General features: G+C 41.9%; 1 protein-coding gene across 1 annotated transcript in view; it reads left to right on the top strand.

Moving 5' to 3' along the window:
• The window catches only part of DNER (delta/notch like EGF repeat containing), a 396414-nt gene that overhangs the window by 267756 nt on the left and 112944 nt on the right, over positions 1 to 15714 (top strand). The window contains exon 7 of the mRNA XM_062193179.1: positions 4951 to 5064. Within this exon, the coding sequence (XP_062049163.1) occupies positions 4951 to 5064 (114 nt within the window). The remainder of the gene's footprint in view (positions 1 to 4950; positions 5065 to 15714) is intronic.

Genomic DNA, 15714 nt, shown 5'->3' with positions numbered 1-15714 from the left:
GTGCGTATGTGTGAGTGTGTGTGAATGAATTTGTGTATATGTGTGCATGAGTATGTGTGTGAATGTGTGTGTAGGAGTATGTGTGTATATGTATGTGTGTGTGAGAGTATATGTGTGTGAATGTGTGTGTATGAGTATGTGTGTATGTGTTTGTGTGTGTGAGTGTATGTGTGTATATGTATGAGTGTGTGTGTGAGTGTGTAGGTATGTGAGTGTGTGCGAATGTGTGTGTATGAATATGTGTATATGTGTGTATGAGTGTGTGTGAATGTGTGTGTAGGAGTATGTGTGTATATGTATGTGTGTGTGAGTGTATGTGTGTATGAGTATGTGTGTATGTGTTTGAATGTGTGTGTGAGTGTATGTGTGTATGTATGTGTGTGTATATGTGTATATGTGTGTATGAGTTTGTGTGTGTGAATGTGTGTTATGTGTGTGTGTGTTACAGCAAATCTTCCCACAACACACAACAAGGCTAGCACATATTCCCTTTCTTTTTGCAGCATTGGCCCTGGTATGTGTCTGTCACTGCTTTGGTAGGATAAGGACTTGTTACGCATGGTTGATGTTGTTACTATTCCCCAGAGAAGAGGTGAACTTTCAGAAGGATGGAAGAAAGGACCTGGGCAAAGCCTTTTTCATTGGATTTCCTAGCAGTCACTCATATGATTTTGACTCTGGTTATGAGATGGAAGGAAAATTGAAGACACAAGGAAGATGATTTGCAGAAGTCTTAGTTATCGGGTGTGGAGTATTACATAGAAATCAGCATCAGTGATTTGTCTGACAACTTCAGTTAAGTCAGTGCTCTCTGGGGATCCAAGAAAAGACTCCTGGTATCTCAGCCCCTCAGTCCAGAGATGCGCATGCTTCCTTCTCTGCCTTGGTTCTCCCAGAGCTGGCCCCAGCCAGCTGTCAGGAGGAGAGCTTTCAACTGCGGTACCCTTGGAACTTTCAACTAGAGACTCCACTGAGGACAGTAGTAATACCTGGATGGTTCTGAGGAGCCTGGAGCCTGGTGTGGACAAGCCTCGGATCTTGGTGTAGATGTACAGCCACAGATCTAAAGCTTCTTGCTGACCATACTGGCCACTTTCACCTAAGCATACTCAATAGAGCTGGTCTCTCATAAACAGCCTGACCACCTGCCTCCTCCCCGTGATTCCCACATGCCTCTGTGTGTCTTCATCTGTAGGGACACTGAACTGTAGCCATGTCCACATAATCCTTTGCTTCAGGTCCAGCTAGTTGCACATAGTCCTTTTCTTCATAGTTCCATATTTTCTGGGACAAATGTGGGGGATATGGGAACTCTTTGGACTACCTCATAGCTTTTGCTTTGCAAATTTAAATCTAAATTTAAATAGTTTATTTAAAAAAATCTTTAAAGACTTTAGACCTCAAGAAGAGCAGTGACTATTTGTTGTTGATTCTGGGCCACTGTTTTTCATTGGGGATTATTGGCATTTAAGTGTAACACTGTTATGTTCAACCTTCTCAGCTACAGTAAGACTTTATCTTCATCCGATAAATGCTGGTGGGATCCTCCAATAGTTATGGCAACCTCCAATACCCACACATTTGAATTTGTCTCCTACATTGAAATCTTACTAACCTTGCACACAGTCTTGACATATTTAACAGAACTTCAGATTCCTCTTACTTTTATGTTTCATTTATTAGATCTTTGATAGCAAATAAGTGCTTGGGAAGATTTGTGTATTATCAGACAGTTGTTCTTAAAATTCTTGATAATGATAGATGTGGTTAAAGTGTTTAATTGAATTTATAAATGGAACTGAACATTAATTAAAGAGGCTATTAAAAGTGATCTTTAAAATATTTCCTTGAGTTAGAAACACATTGAAATATTTAGAGGTGAAATTAAATTTGCTTTAAGGTACCCTCATGGGGAAAATATGGAAATATGAGAGGGCAGGTTAAATTAAATGCACCAAATGTTCATAATTATTGAAGTGAGGGGATAGATATGTGAAGTCTATATGCTAGTCTCCCTGTGTTTAAATACATTTAAAGTTTCCAAAGAAATTCAGAGAAGGTGGACCTTAAAGTTTCCTTTGAAGGATTTTGTGTTCACAGGAGATCCTCATTCTTTTTGTATTCTATTCCTTAGGGACATGGAGCCCTGGCAAGGTGACACCTGGGTGACTCTGGCTGTCACTCATGGTTTTGTGGATTCTGTGGTCAACTGAAAGCCTTCTCAGTGATGGGTTTCATGATGCCATCTGCATTCTTTAAGCCACACTGCCAGGAAGCTACCGCTTGCACTCAGCTGTCTTTTTCATGAATGCACAATGCACATTCCTAGCCTTGTTGCAGAGCCTTTGAAGGCAAGGACTACAATAATATATTGGCACCTCCAGCCCGAGCATAAATCACATACAGAGGAGTATTTAGGGCTTTTATTTTATAATTATCTCCATGTCTGTATCTATGTATTTTCTTATCTATCATCTCCTGTTGTTTTTCCTTCATGTTACACGCGTGTTTGTTGATGAGAGTGATGCCGAGTGCCTTAGGCATAATGCTGTGTTAAGTGACTTTCCTCCACGTTACAGAATGCACAGTACTTGGTCATTGCAGTCCCCCTATTGTGCTATAGAGCACCAGAACTATCACTAAGTACCCATTGATCAACCTCTCTCCATCTTTCCCAATCTTCTACACTCAGCAGCCTCTGGCAACCACTGTTACATTCTCAACTTCTATGAGATTGACTTTTTTAGATTCCATACGACTGAGATCATGTGGTACTTGTCTTTCTGTGCCTAACTTATTTCACTTAAAATGATGATCTTCATTTACTTCTGTGTTGTAAATTTCTATCCCTTTTCATGGCTACTTGAGTAGTATTCCATCATGTATACCTAAACCCCATTTTCTTTATCCAGTTGATGGACATTTAGGTTGTATTCGTTTCTTGGCTTTTGTGACCAGTGCTGCAGTAAACATGGGAGTGCAGGTTAATTAATTAATTCCACTGATGATTTCATTTCAGTAGTAGAATTATTACATCATGTGGTAGTCCTATTTTTGAGAAACCTCAATAGTATTTTCCACAATGGCTGTCCCCTTTTTTCTACATCTTCACCAAAACTTATTATCTTTTTTTTTTGTTTGTTTGTTTTTGTTAATAGCCAACCTAACTGGCGTGAGATGATGTCTAACAGTGGTTTTGACAATTATTTCTCTGAATATTAGTGATGGTAAATATTTTTTCATGTATACTCTGGCCACTTTTATGCCTTACTTGAGAAATGCCTGTTTAAATCTACTGCCCATTTTTAAATTGGACTGTTTGTTTGCTACTGAATTTAGTTCTTACATGGACTATTTATTAGCCATCTTTCAGATATATGACTTGAAATTATTCCTCCCGTTCTGTAAGTTGTCTCTTCACTCTCTTGATGGTTTCCTTTGCTGCACTGGAGCTCTTGAGTTTTATGAAATCCCATTTATCTATTTTGCTTCTTTTCTGAGCTTTTGGAGTCTGATAAAAAAAAAATCTTTGCTGATTCCAATGTCCTGCAAAGGTCTCCTCCATGTTTTCTTCTAGTTGTTTCTGGTCTTTTGTTTAGGTCTATGATCCAGTTCGAGTTGTGTTCTGCATGCGGTAGGAGATGGGGGTAGAGGGCAGTATCAAGACTCACTCTTCTACATGTGGATACAGTTTCTCCAGTCCTCGTTATGGGAAAGACTCCTGAACACAATGCCCTCTCTTTCGTTTTGAATCTAGAGCTTTCATTTGAAAATGTATTCTTAATCTAGTGTTTTAATCTTAAAATACACTGTTATGGGATAGATTTTATGCTGGTATTGGATATTTATTCCATAGGCTTTTCTGGTCCTGTTTGCATATTCATGAGTCACCTGGAACCCCCTGGATTGTTTTAAAGCAAAGGTTGTAGAACAGTAGGGTTGCAAATGTTTGTCTTCCATCCACAATCTGTAATAGAAGCTAGTTAGGCAGGTAACTGAAGCTCAGACAAATCATTTCTTACCTAATATCACTGGTTTATTTTTGTAAATCTCAGATTCAAGTAATAATGACAGCCTCTCTGAACTACTAATTCTGGAAGATAAGTTTTTCTGTATTTAAACCACCCTAGAAATATATAAAATGTTACAGGATGGTTATAAATGTGTAGAAAATATCTATGCATAAAACTTTCTGAGAGGGTATTATTTCTCCAGGGTATTAATGTCGCTCAAATAACATGACTAAGGGCACCTTTTTCTCTCATTATTTTAAGTCTTGTATTTATCCCAAGTATTCCTCCATAATCCACTTTCTTTGATTTCTCACTTTAAGATAAGAAATAGGCTAGCTTGTTATTTTTTAGACTTGTCTCTGTGGCAGTCTTTGTTTTCAAAACGGATAAAAAAATCTGGAATTTATTTAAACTTTTTGGCTTCACAGGTGTTCCAATAGATTTACATCCTTATTTCCTATCCCATGTGTGTGATTATGTTATTATCCAATAAAATCACCATGGGAGGCTTGCTTTACTGAGAATTTAGTTGGATTTGTGACTCAAATAAGTATTAAGGATAATGTATTAACGTGCTTAGTATCATATATATGCCACAATCTCTTTATCTTTGGAATGAGGGGAGAGAGTGCAGAATTAGCACAGATGGTTCTTCCAGCTTTAAAATATTACAAATTAGAAGTTTTAATACCTAGCCATTTTTCTAATGCTTTTTACAATAAACAGTTTGAAAAATAAATGATTTTTTTTTCAATTATGATTCTAACCTGCTATAATTATTTCTAACTGAAAACTAAATTAGATCACGAAGTGGGTGGGAGATCAGGTCAAGGTTGCTGCTTTCCTTGGGCAGCACCATTGGAGTCCATCAGTTTGTGGGGTGGTCATGGAGGCTTTAGGATAAGGCTTTATAAAACGCACATCTTGTTTTATTCAGGTTACACTGGACAGCTTTGTGAATCCAAGATTGATTATTGTATCCTGGACCCGTGCAGAAATGGAGCCACCTGCGTTTCCAGTCTCAGTGGGTTCACCTGCCAGTGTCTAGAAGGTAACTCTTATTTATCACTTCAGGGCCACCTTTCATTTTCATTAAGGCTTAAACCGATCAGTTTTGTACTTTAAATTTCTGAAAAACTCTACACAAGAAAGCTTTCCATTTGTAAAACAAAAATAGAAGATAGTCCCTTGTTTTCAGCTCTCTGCTAGGGTAACTTGAAAATTGTGTTTGCTTATTAGCTATGCTCTCGGAATTTCTGTGCTTTTTATTTTCACATTGAGAAATGGATAGCTACAAAGAAGTGGAATCTCTTTCGAATGGTGAAATTCTACTTGTTAAGATTCCTATTTCTTTAAATTGTTTGGTTTTTGATACATGAATTGGTTTTTGATAAATTCACATAACAGAATTCAATATGAAATTCACCTACTTTTGTATTAAATCAAGTTGACGATGTCTGTGAAAACTCAAGCCACATCTTTAGGGCTACTTTTATTTTACGAGAGAGTTTTACTATTAGTTTCATAGCTGCAACCCAAAGAAAACAGGCAGATAACCTCAGGTAGCAAGCTGGTGTTCAGGAATGAGTTTGTGCTCTAAGGAAGTTTTGTTCCATTTATGCTTGGAGGGATATTATGGGAGGGATTACTTTAAACCTTTAATGTTGTAAGAATAACATGATATTAGAGGTTTTTCTCCTTAAGACCAGCATGTAAGCTCCTGATCCACAAAAGTGACTTTGACAACTACAAGAAATAGAGTCATATCCTGTGCAGAGATTAAACGTAGAGCCCGAGTGCATCAGGGGACTTTTCTGCACTAAAAATCACCCTGAATGGCCCCTGCTTGAGAAGCTGGAGGAAGCTGTGGGCCCTCCTGGTAACTCCAGTGCTCTGGGTCCTCAGCATTGTACCCTGATCTTCTTTTAAGATACTCACATCCTGTATCTGGTTGCCAGGATTAGGGTCCTGGGTCTACTTCCGATTCCAGCTTCCTGCTGGTACATTCCTTGGGAAGCAGTGGTGATGACTCAAATGGTTGGGTCTCTTGGGTCCCTGCCACCCATGTGGGAGACTTGGATAGAGTTCCTGGCTCCTGGCTTTGGCCTGGCCTAGCCCCACATGTTGTGGGCATTTGGGGAGTGAACCAGTGAATGGAAAATCTCTCTCTCTGCCTTTCCCACTTGGGTGCAGGGGCCCGAGCACTTGGGCCATCCTCTGCTGCTTTTCCAGGCATATTAGTAGGAAGCTGGATCAGAAGTGAAACAGTCAGGACTTGAATTGGTGCCCAAATGGGATGCTGGCACTGCAGGTGGTAGCTTTATTCTCTACTCCACAGTGCTGTCCCAGAGAGAGAGAGCTAGCGATCTTCTGTCCACTGGTTCACTCCCCAAATGGCTGAGGCTAGGCCAGGCCAAAGCCAGGGCCAGGAGATTCTTCTGGATTTCCCATGTTGGTGACAGGAGCCCAAGTACTTGAGCCGTCTTCTGCTGCCTTCCCAGGTGCATTAGCAGGGAGCTGGATTGGAAGTGGAGCTGCTGGGACATGAAATGGTGCGCTGCAGGCAGTGGTTTAACTGTGCCACAGCACTGGTCCCAAAAATGATTTTTTTTAAAATTTTTTTTTGACAGGCAGAGTGGACAGTGAGAGAGAGAGACAGAGAGAAAGGTCTTCCTTTTGCCGTTAGTTCACCCTCCAATGGCTGCCGCGGTTGGCGCGCTGCGGCCGGCGCATGGCAGGAGCCAGGTGCTTCTCCTGGTCTCCCATGGGGTGCAGGACCCAAGCACTTGGGGCCATCCTCCACTGCACTCCCTGGCCACAGCAGAGAGCTGGCCTGGAAGAGGGGCAACCGGGACAGGATCGGCACCCCGACCGGGACTAGAACCCGGTGTGCCGGTGCCGCAAGGTGGAGGATTAGCCTAGTGAGCCGCAGCGCCGGCCCCCAAAAATGATTTTTTAAAAATGTTAAAGCATTGGATGTCAACCACAGAAGGGCAGGTTGTTGTCTGTTGGGCAGGGACGGGGTGAGATGGCTGTATCCCCCTCTACCTCCAGGTGTCTCTTGTTTAGCTGTGTATGCTGGAGATGAACACGTTACCATGGTGATGGGGTCTCATCTATTTGCTCTTTTTTTTGCAGTGCAAGCTCCACTCTCTTTGCTCAGTAAGAAAACTTGGAAACACCACCCATGTTGATTTTTGAGCACTTAGCATCAATTGTCATTTGCCTGTGAACACTTCATCATTCCTTTGGTGAACAGGCTACCACCTAACTCTGGCTGCAGGATTTGCCATTAGTCAAGGGCAGGCTTCAAGGCCAAAAGGAAATTGAATGGGAGTTTGGTAAAAGAGCTTGGACAAATCCTATGTGTTTTGTTTTTATTGCTTTGATTATTACCAGAAAGTTAAGATTCAGAGGCTCAGTGAAGCGGTGATTTGCACAAAACCAAGCTGGTCATAAAGGACGGCCTTGAGCCCTGGGATTCTGTTTTTGCTCATACTTCCTTTCCCAGGTCCACAGAGACTGCTCAGCACTTCCTGTGTGCCAGCTGCTAGGATGGAATAGTCGGGATGACACAGCTCCTCCCACACACGAATGTGAGGGTCCTTCATGGAAAAGCCATCTTATGAAAGAATTGTGCACAGATTTCAAAACCTTTTTTGCATCAAGATAAACTTACAATTCCACTTTGAACAACCTGTTTGATGTGCCCTCATGGATGTTGACTTCTAGGAATGGAAGGATAGGATGTGAAACAGAGAGAAGCTGATGGGTTTGGGAGGTCTTTGGCAGGGGCTGGAGAAGGATGGGATGTGCACAGGGGGCGGAGTGAGGGAGCCCACTTGTGGCTTCTGGCATTTGGTAGTCGGTTGTACCATTGATGGAAAAACAGAAAATGGAGAAGAGCTGCATTTTGGAATTGAATATGGGGGACCCTTGGGAGGTTCGGATGGAGACGTTAGCTGGGCAGGTGCTGTATGACTCTGGAAGAAGTCTGGGCCAAGTGCAAACACAGAGATGTTGGCCTATAGATTGTAATTTAAGCCTTGGGTATCCACGGAATGGCTGAAGGACCCTTCTCTTCCTTTCCTATCCATGGCCCATCAGTGCCCTATCAGTTCCTCTGTGCTGCCTGAATAGAGCCAAGAGAAAGGTATTGCTTTGAAATTGCAGACAGGATCAAGACAAATTTCTCAGCAGTCTTTCTCAGAAGACTGCCATTCGGAGGCTGCTCTCCCAGGGAAGAGAGGGACTGGGTGAACATTTCGAAGGAGTCCTAGCAATGTTCTGGGCTTCTCAGCTGCGGCATGGCACTGATTTTAAGGTGCCTGGCATTCTTAAACAGCCTCTCTCGCTGGCCTGTTCTGGTGTAGTAGTTAATATTTGAAAAACACTGTGTCCTTCGGATCCTTCTCACATCTCACCTTGCTATGTTGTTGTAGCAAGTTTGAAATTCAGATCCACAGAATGTTCTAGAGTTCTGAGTCCGCCACTGCTCTTTGCTACCTCCTTTCCACCATGTTGCCTTTGGACGTTTGTGTTGACTCTGTTCTGCTTTCCTGTGTTATCCATTCGAAGAGGGAAGTGTATTTTACTTATTTTCCTGCCCTTGCTTACTCCAGATGCCCTATTTATAGGTAATGTTTTCTTTTCCCAGGAGTCTAATTAATATTTTGTAAATAACTCAATTATAAAACCCAACAATTTGGGACTGGCGCTGTAGTATAGTGGGTAAAGCCACTGTCTGATTGCTGGCATCCCATATGGGTGCTGGTTCAAGTCCCAGATGCTCTACTTTCAGTCTAGCTCTCTGTTATAGCCTGGGAAAGTAGTAGAAGATGCCCCAAGTCCTTAGGCCCCCGACACTCATGTGGGAGACCCAGAAAAGGCTCCTGGCTTTGGATAGGCTCAGCTCTGGCTATTGTGGTCATTTTGGAAGTGAATCAGCAAAAGGAAGACCTTCTCTCTCTCTCTCTCTCTCTCTGCCTCTGCCTCTGCCTCTGCTTCTCTGTAACTCTGACTTTCAAATAAATAAATAAATCTTTAAAACCTAGGAAATACATACTATTAATATTTCCACTTACCAGATTGGGAAACTGAGGCAATGAGAGGGTAAATAATTTGCCTGAAGCCACACAGTTCATAGTGAAAACCCAGGCATGTTGGCTTCTGTGCTATCACCCACTGTCTGATGATGTCTCTAAACACATATGTTTTTTAAAGATAAATTCTATGATGCTTATTTATTTAAAGATTATCTTTTTACCGTCATCATGATTAAAAAAAGAGGCAAGGTTTTTGGGTTCTAAAATTTCTAAATGCCCCCACTACTTAAGTCTGAAAAAGCAAGAAAATCTTTTTTTTTCTGTCTTGCATGTGTGTGTGTGTGTGTGTCTGTAAGTACAGTGAAATCCTTTTACAACAGTCTCTTCCAGAGCAGAAAGCGGTTAAAATTGGATTTTCCCTCTGGGTAGCACTTTCAACGCTGCGTGTCCACATTATGGCTCCTTCCCCTCCTTCTTACCTTCATCCTTTTCTTTTCAAAGATCTTTCTCCATCTCATCTGGGCCAGGCCCTCCAAGGTTGGATTCCTTCCTGGCTACTATGTCTGACTCCTGGCTTCTTTTTAGCCCCTTCCCCAAGGTTCAGAGTGAGTCATTGAAAAGGTGGCTGTGCAGTCCCAATCTCTCCTGCATTCCTTCTGGGGCTGTCTGTTCTCCTACACGGAGATTTTTTTTCTCATCAATGTCTTTTATCTTGTCTTTGAATTTCTACTTCACTTTCCCTGGATCCATATTGGAGAAGTGTACTTTCAGATTCCGGTTCCAGTGGGGGTGATTAGAGTGCCAAGTAAAAACATCACAAGTATTTCCTTGCTTCCACTTTATGAAATGAGAGTAACCATACCACAGGGAAGTGTGATTGCTCATGCACCTGCCATGCACCCTGGGAGTTATCTGAATGTTTGGTTTAGAACTTTGAGATCCTTAAATTTTTCAACTAAATGCATTTTAATTCTGAAGATGTCTAATTATGTATACTTACTATCACTGCATATTGATATTTAAATGTATGAGTATATTTAGACATGCATGTAAATAAAAGCTGAATACTAATATCCAGACATCATCTTTACTTCAGTATCTCAATTCGTATTCTTGCACACTAGAAGTTTAAAGTAGAACACCACATACATTCATAAAGAGGAAAAAGAAAGCCATTGGTTGGCACATTCAGCAATGAAGGACATTTGCTGGAGCTAGGAGTGTGACCGTTCACATCAGAATAGACTGCACCTGATACAACAGAATCACCAATTACAGAGACCTAGAGAAATCAGAGACTGAAGGGAGAACATGCACTATTTTGAGAAAGTATCATTTTATCAACTACATTCAAAAACAGTAATGAAAAGACACTACTGCTACCACTAATGGTAAGGTTATAGATGCACAGTGCCTTTGCACTATTCAGCACGAAGGCAAGTTTTGCAGTCGGGTAAGTTTGGACATGTTTCTTTCAGTCCTGGAACTATTAGAATTCAGCACTGGATATGTCAGCCATGGAAGCTTCTGTGACCACATGTGAAGAGCTGGTGCCTTTCTCTGGCCTGGAGATCACCTGACTTCATTCTGGCCCAGGGGTGAGGCAGTAGAATAAGTGATTGTAGATGGGCCTCAGGGTTGCCTTGTGAAGGCTGGAAGTCTGGAGCCGCCTCTTTTGACAGGCTCTGTCTCTCCAAGGCGTATTCTTCTCATACATAAAACAAGGGAGATATTAGTGCTCCCCTCGAAAGCTGGTGTGAAGAATAGAAACCCCTTAGCTCTGTGCTTCACAAAGAGTAAGTGCTGAATAATGTTAGCCATTGTGATGAAGATTCTTGATTAAGCATATCACTTTAAATCATATGAGCAAGTCCTCAGTTTACCTCTTCCAGTCCTTGTTTCCACGTGGTAAAATGAGAACTGACCCATCCACATTCCCATTGAGGAGCCCCATCCCTAAAAGTCTTTGGTTCAAATATTTCAGCTTTAAGAGCTCCCTACTGAGTCAACAAATCCATCTTGCTTCAAGTAACGTTTGCAGAGAAAAATTTTCTAACCTCTGAGTGACTCCAGGGCAAGCCTGCAGTCTTGGCCCAAAGGGCCCATGGGTTAAATCCCATTGCAATAAGCACCCAGGGTTTATCCAAACCATTTTGTTTTTCTTGCGTTTCATAGCCTCGGGTAATCTAGTCCTAGAAAGCCTTTTGTCCAACTCAGATTTCACTGGCAATGCTTTCCATCTTATAGGGATTTACAGCAATAACAACACATGTCACGGAAGTTATCTCACAGATAATGTGCATTGTTCATCAACTGGGCGTGTGACACAGTAAGGATCTGGGAGTGATCCAGTTCTGGGTTTGGAGTTTTTGGTTTCTTTTTTTCAGTACCCTTATGTATATGATCTTACTGAAAGTACTCTCTTAGGACCGTAGGAAACTGCATGTCTTTACATAAGAAATGTGCAACACGTCCTCATAAAATTAACAGGCCTGGAGAACATGCTGTTCTTATTCTTTTAGAATTTGGCACATCCCTCAATCACCCCTGTATTTAGAAATCATAGCAGCTGAGACCCCTGAAGTTCCAAGTGGTATTTAGTTTAATTTCTTGGAAGCAAAGTAGGGTATTAAGACATAGCACATGTAAGTAAAATTTTATTTCTCTGTTTGGTGCATGATGATTAATTTTTGTTTAATAACTGTACATTTGTCTTTTCTTTATTCCTTTTTTTTTGGTCTTTTCACATAGTGTGATTTCTCTGAGATTGTTTAAATAAAAACTGCACAGAATTTTGTTTGCTTGCTTTTTTTCCATTAGCAGTAGGAGCAACAGCTGCATTAACTCTTAGTGAATGACTAAATCTTTTCTTTGTCATCCTAATTTTTAATGAGTAACTGGTCCTGCCACTCAGCTTTACCTCCAGTAAATGGTTTCTTTGGGAACCACTCTAACACCCAGTTATGTGCTGGCAGGTGGCCGTCAGAAGTTGTCTTAATGAATGGTGAATGAATGAATGAATGAGTGATGGTGTCTTGATGCTTTTCCTTTTAAAAAGAGGTCGAATGTACCTGCCAGATAGACACAAAATTCAGTTTCTCATAGTGTGTGTCCAGATCTGCACATGACAGTCATTTAGCTTTGCTATAACTTTTACCTTTAAAAATTCAGATATCATGTTCTTGTTTCTTGTTTTTTTTTCCAAAGGGTTTATTTCTAGCTTTTTTTTAAGTGTGTGTGTGTGTGTGAGAGAGAGAGAGAGAAAAAGAGTACGTGAGAGAATGCACTTCTATCTGCTAGTTCACTCCCAAAGCCAGAAGCCAGGAACTCAATCCAGGTCTCCTGCTTGGGTGGAGGAACCCAATTGTGTAAGCCATCACCACTGCCATCCAGGATCTGCATTGGCAGGAAGCTGGAGTCAGGAGCCAGAGCTGGGACTTGAACTCAGGTACTCTGCTATGGGAAACAGATATCTAACAGTTGTGGTGAACAGACACGTGTTACTTGTTTTTCTAATGGCTCATAGTAATAACAACAGCATCAGCAGTAAGCATCACAGTAATGATGGTACCTAATATTTGTTAGGTGTCTGCTGTATGTTAACCAATTGTTTAGCACTGTCAGGTTACTATCAAGTGTAATTTAGGAGTCAGCTGAGGTTCAAGTAGAGTTGGAATTTGTGTTTAACCATGCACACTAGATGACCTTGGAGAAGTTTCTTAAATTCCCTATGCCTTATTTTCCTTACCTATGGAGTGAAGGTAGTATTAGCACATACCTAATGGAACGATTATAAGGATTAAAGAACCCATGCACATACAGGGCTTGGAACAGTGCCCATAGAGAGTAAATGATGAACACACGTCCCTATTTGCTCCTCACAACAGCTTCACAAGGTGGTAGATGTTATACACAGTGGTAGATATTATCTCACCCCTTTATAAATAGGGCTGTTAGGTCCTAGGGGACCCAAGATGTAAACCCAGGTTTGACTCTGAAGTCCATGTTCTTTTTGCTACCCCAGCTCCTCTGCAATCAAGTTCTGCCTCCTGTGATTGTGATTGGGGTGTCCTTTTCTATCCACTCCTCCTCGGGAGCTCTGGGCTCCTTGTGGGCAGCGGTGCTGATGTGTTTTTGTGTCCTTAGAACACCTAGCCCTTAAGTACAGATGAGACATTTGTTGGTTGAGTGAATGAGTCAATATCTTGAAACTGTTCCACAGTAACATTGTATAGAAGTGAGAACTCCTGTATAACCCAGATGGAATGTTCACTAGAGTAAGCAGGTGGATCTCGCTGGCTGGACTCAGTACAGCCTGCAGAAAGCAGGGGCTCAGACACTTGGGATTGCTTTCAGTGCTGGGGTCATCGGGAGACGTGGGCGGGGTTCTTATTCAGAATTTGGGGATTCCCTTCTCTGCCTCTCTTCTTTTCCAGGACCCTCCCTCATTCCTCATGGTGCATCTGGCCTGGGCTCCTCCCCAGGTTCCTCCATACAGGAAGAGCAGGTTGAGTGCTGGATCTGTCTCCCTTTGCATAGTCCATGGGGTGGATCCCTCAGACAGCAGTCTCATCCTGCACTGGCTGCTGCCCCCGTATGTTGACCACATTCCAAAGCCTGTCCACTTTGCTTCATTTTCCAGAGCCTTGAGGGGAGTTGTTTTTTGTTTGTTTGTTTGTTTGTTTTTTTGGTCTGGGGTTTACAGTTGTCATTTGTGGGAAAGTCTCTTTGTTAAAAGCTTTCTTCTCTACACCAGAAGCAAAATGCTTGCATTGCTGATCTTCAATACAACAAGATCCTTTCCAATAAAAATATAAGTATCCTAGGGGTGAATATAATTTCCCTGCCATAGAAGTATCTGCTTACAGACACCCATCATTAGATCACAACTGTATAGGAAGTTAAAGTGAAATTTCTATCTCTAATTTGTGCCAGAATACCATGGTTTGCAGCCCTGGGCCGCCTTCTGAACTATTTAGGCTTCAGTTCCAGTTCCTGGGAGCATCTTTAAGTGGATGCAAAGGGACCCAGGCCTGAGACAGAGTTGAACACAATAAAGTCATAAAGTAAAAGAATGTTTTGGTAATTGTATTATCATATTTTATTTTTAATTAAATAAGCCTTTTTTTTTTTTGGACCATGTTTTTCCAACCCAATTCCATCTGCTAATATCCTATTTATAAAAGGAAGCTGAAGATAGATGCTTATGCTTCTCCCTGGTTAATGTAGCCCAGTTTTTGAGATATTTTCCCACCACTCTTCTCGCCCCAATTATATTTGGTTATAGTTTCTATGAATAGTTTGTCATTTTTATAGTACCTTCTTCACTTTCAGCTCCCAAATAGCAATGCCTGCAGTCACCATGACCCAGGGCATTCACCTGGGATGATCTATTTGCCACTTCTCTTTCCACTGCATTTGACACAGTCCACCCTTTTGTGATGGACTAAGAGTGTATGTAGCACTTTAAATAACTTCTATAATTTTTACACGATTATGAAAGAAATCTATGCTCAAATGAGCTCAAAGCAAAACAATCCCCGTAATCCCATCTCCAAGAGAGAGCGGCTTTAAATTTTAGGTGAATATCTTTGAAGCCTCTCGTATTGACGTTTTCCAGAAAGCTAAAATTGGATCTTACCGTAACTCTCTTTGATAATCAGCTGCTTTAACTGGATGTTTTCCGGATGTTCTTCCGTTAGTTATCTTTGTCAAGAACTGTCAATGGCTACACTTTGTTCCATCATACAAATGTGGCATAATGTATGGATGGGACTAAAGGCTTTATCATCCACATACTATCTGTTGGCTCATTACCCTTGTGGCAGTTCTGTGGTAGTCACAGGGCTTCGTTGTGAATAAGAAAGAAGCCTCATGGGTCTTGTCAGACAGAGTGGACAGTGTGATTGGGATGGAGCAGGTGATAGAGAAGGGGGAACACTCATCCTGTAAGGGAACTGGAGCGAGACTCCGGAAATGTTCCAATGGAAGTGGTGTTTACGTGGGCCCAGAGGAAGAAGTTAGGGCTGCAGGCACAGTAAGAACTCTCCAGGAAGACACAGTGCACAGCCTGTGTGAAGTCTGGGGAGGAGTTGGGGCGGCGGGGGTGGCATAACTGATGGACATGATGAAGCTGTAGGACATGGTGGAGGAAGATCTACAATTGATCTTAGCCAAAAGGCCGAGAAGCGATGTGGAGGAAGATCTACAACTACAGAGAGAAGTAGGAGTCAGCCCAGGAAGATCTTCAAACACCAAACCGCAGGGGTTGGAAGGCCCTCAAGAGTGTGGGGAAGGGCACCATGAGTGGACTTACTGGGAAAGAGGGGACCTGCAACATGCAGGGGAAATTAAGAGGATGCGTGGATGGAGTGAGGACAGGAGTTAGAGAAACCTCATAGGAATCCGATCCAGGCGTTTAGGGGAGCTGTCATGGCAGGTGCAGTTCAGGTGGTGTCAGTGGAAACAGATAGAGGCAGATGTGGCTGTAAGAGAGGGAGGAGGCCAAATCATCTTTGGGCAAGTTTTGGAGAACTTGATGGATGGGGTGCTATTGAGTGGCAAGTTAGTGTGAGACAGAGTGATCCTTCTAAGATGTAGGTGGTATCTTTTCATTGCCCTCCTGTCAGACTTTGGGCAGTTCCCATCTCAAATGT

The sequence above is a fragment of the Lepus europaeus genome, chromosome 1 (assembly GCF_033115175.1).
Source record: "Lepus europaeus isolate LE1 chromosome 1, mLepTim1.pri, whole genome shotgun sequence".
NCBI lineage: Eukaryota > Metazoa > Chordata > Mammalia > Lagomorpha > Leporidae > Lepus > Lepus europaeus.
The sequence above is the reverse complement of the archived record's forward strand: the minus strand, read 5'-3'. Positions and strand labels throughout refer to the sequence as shown.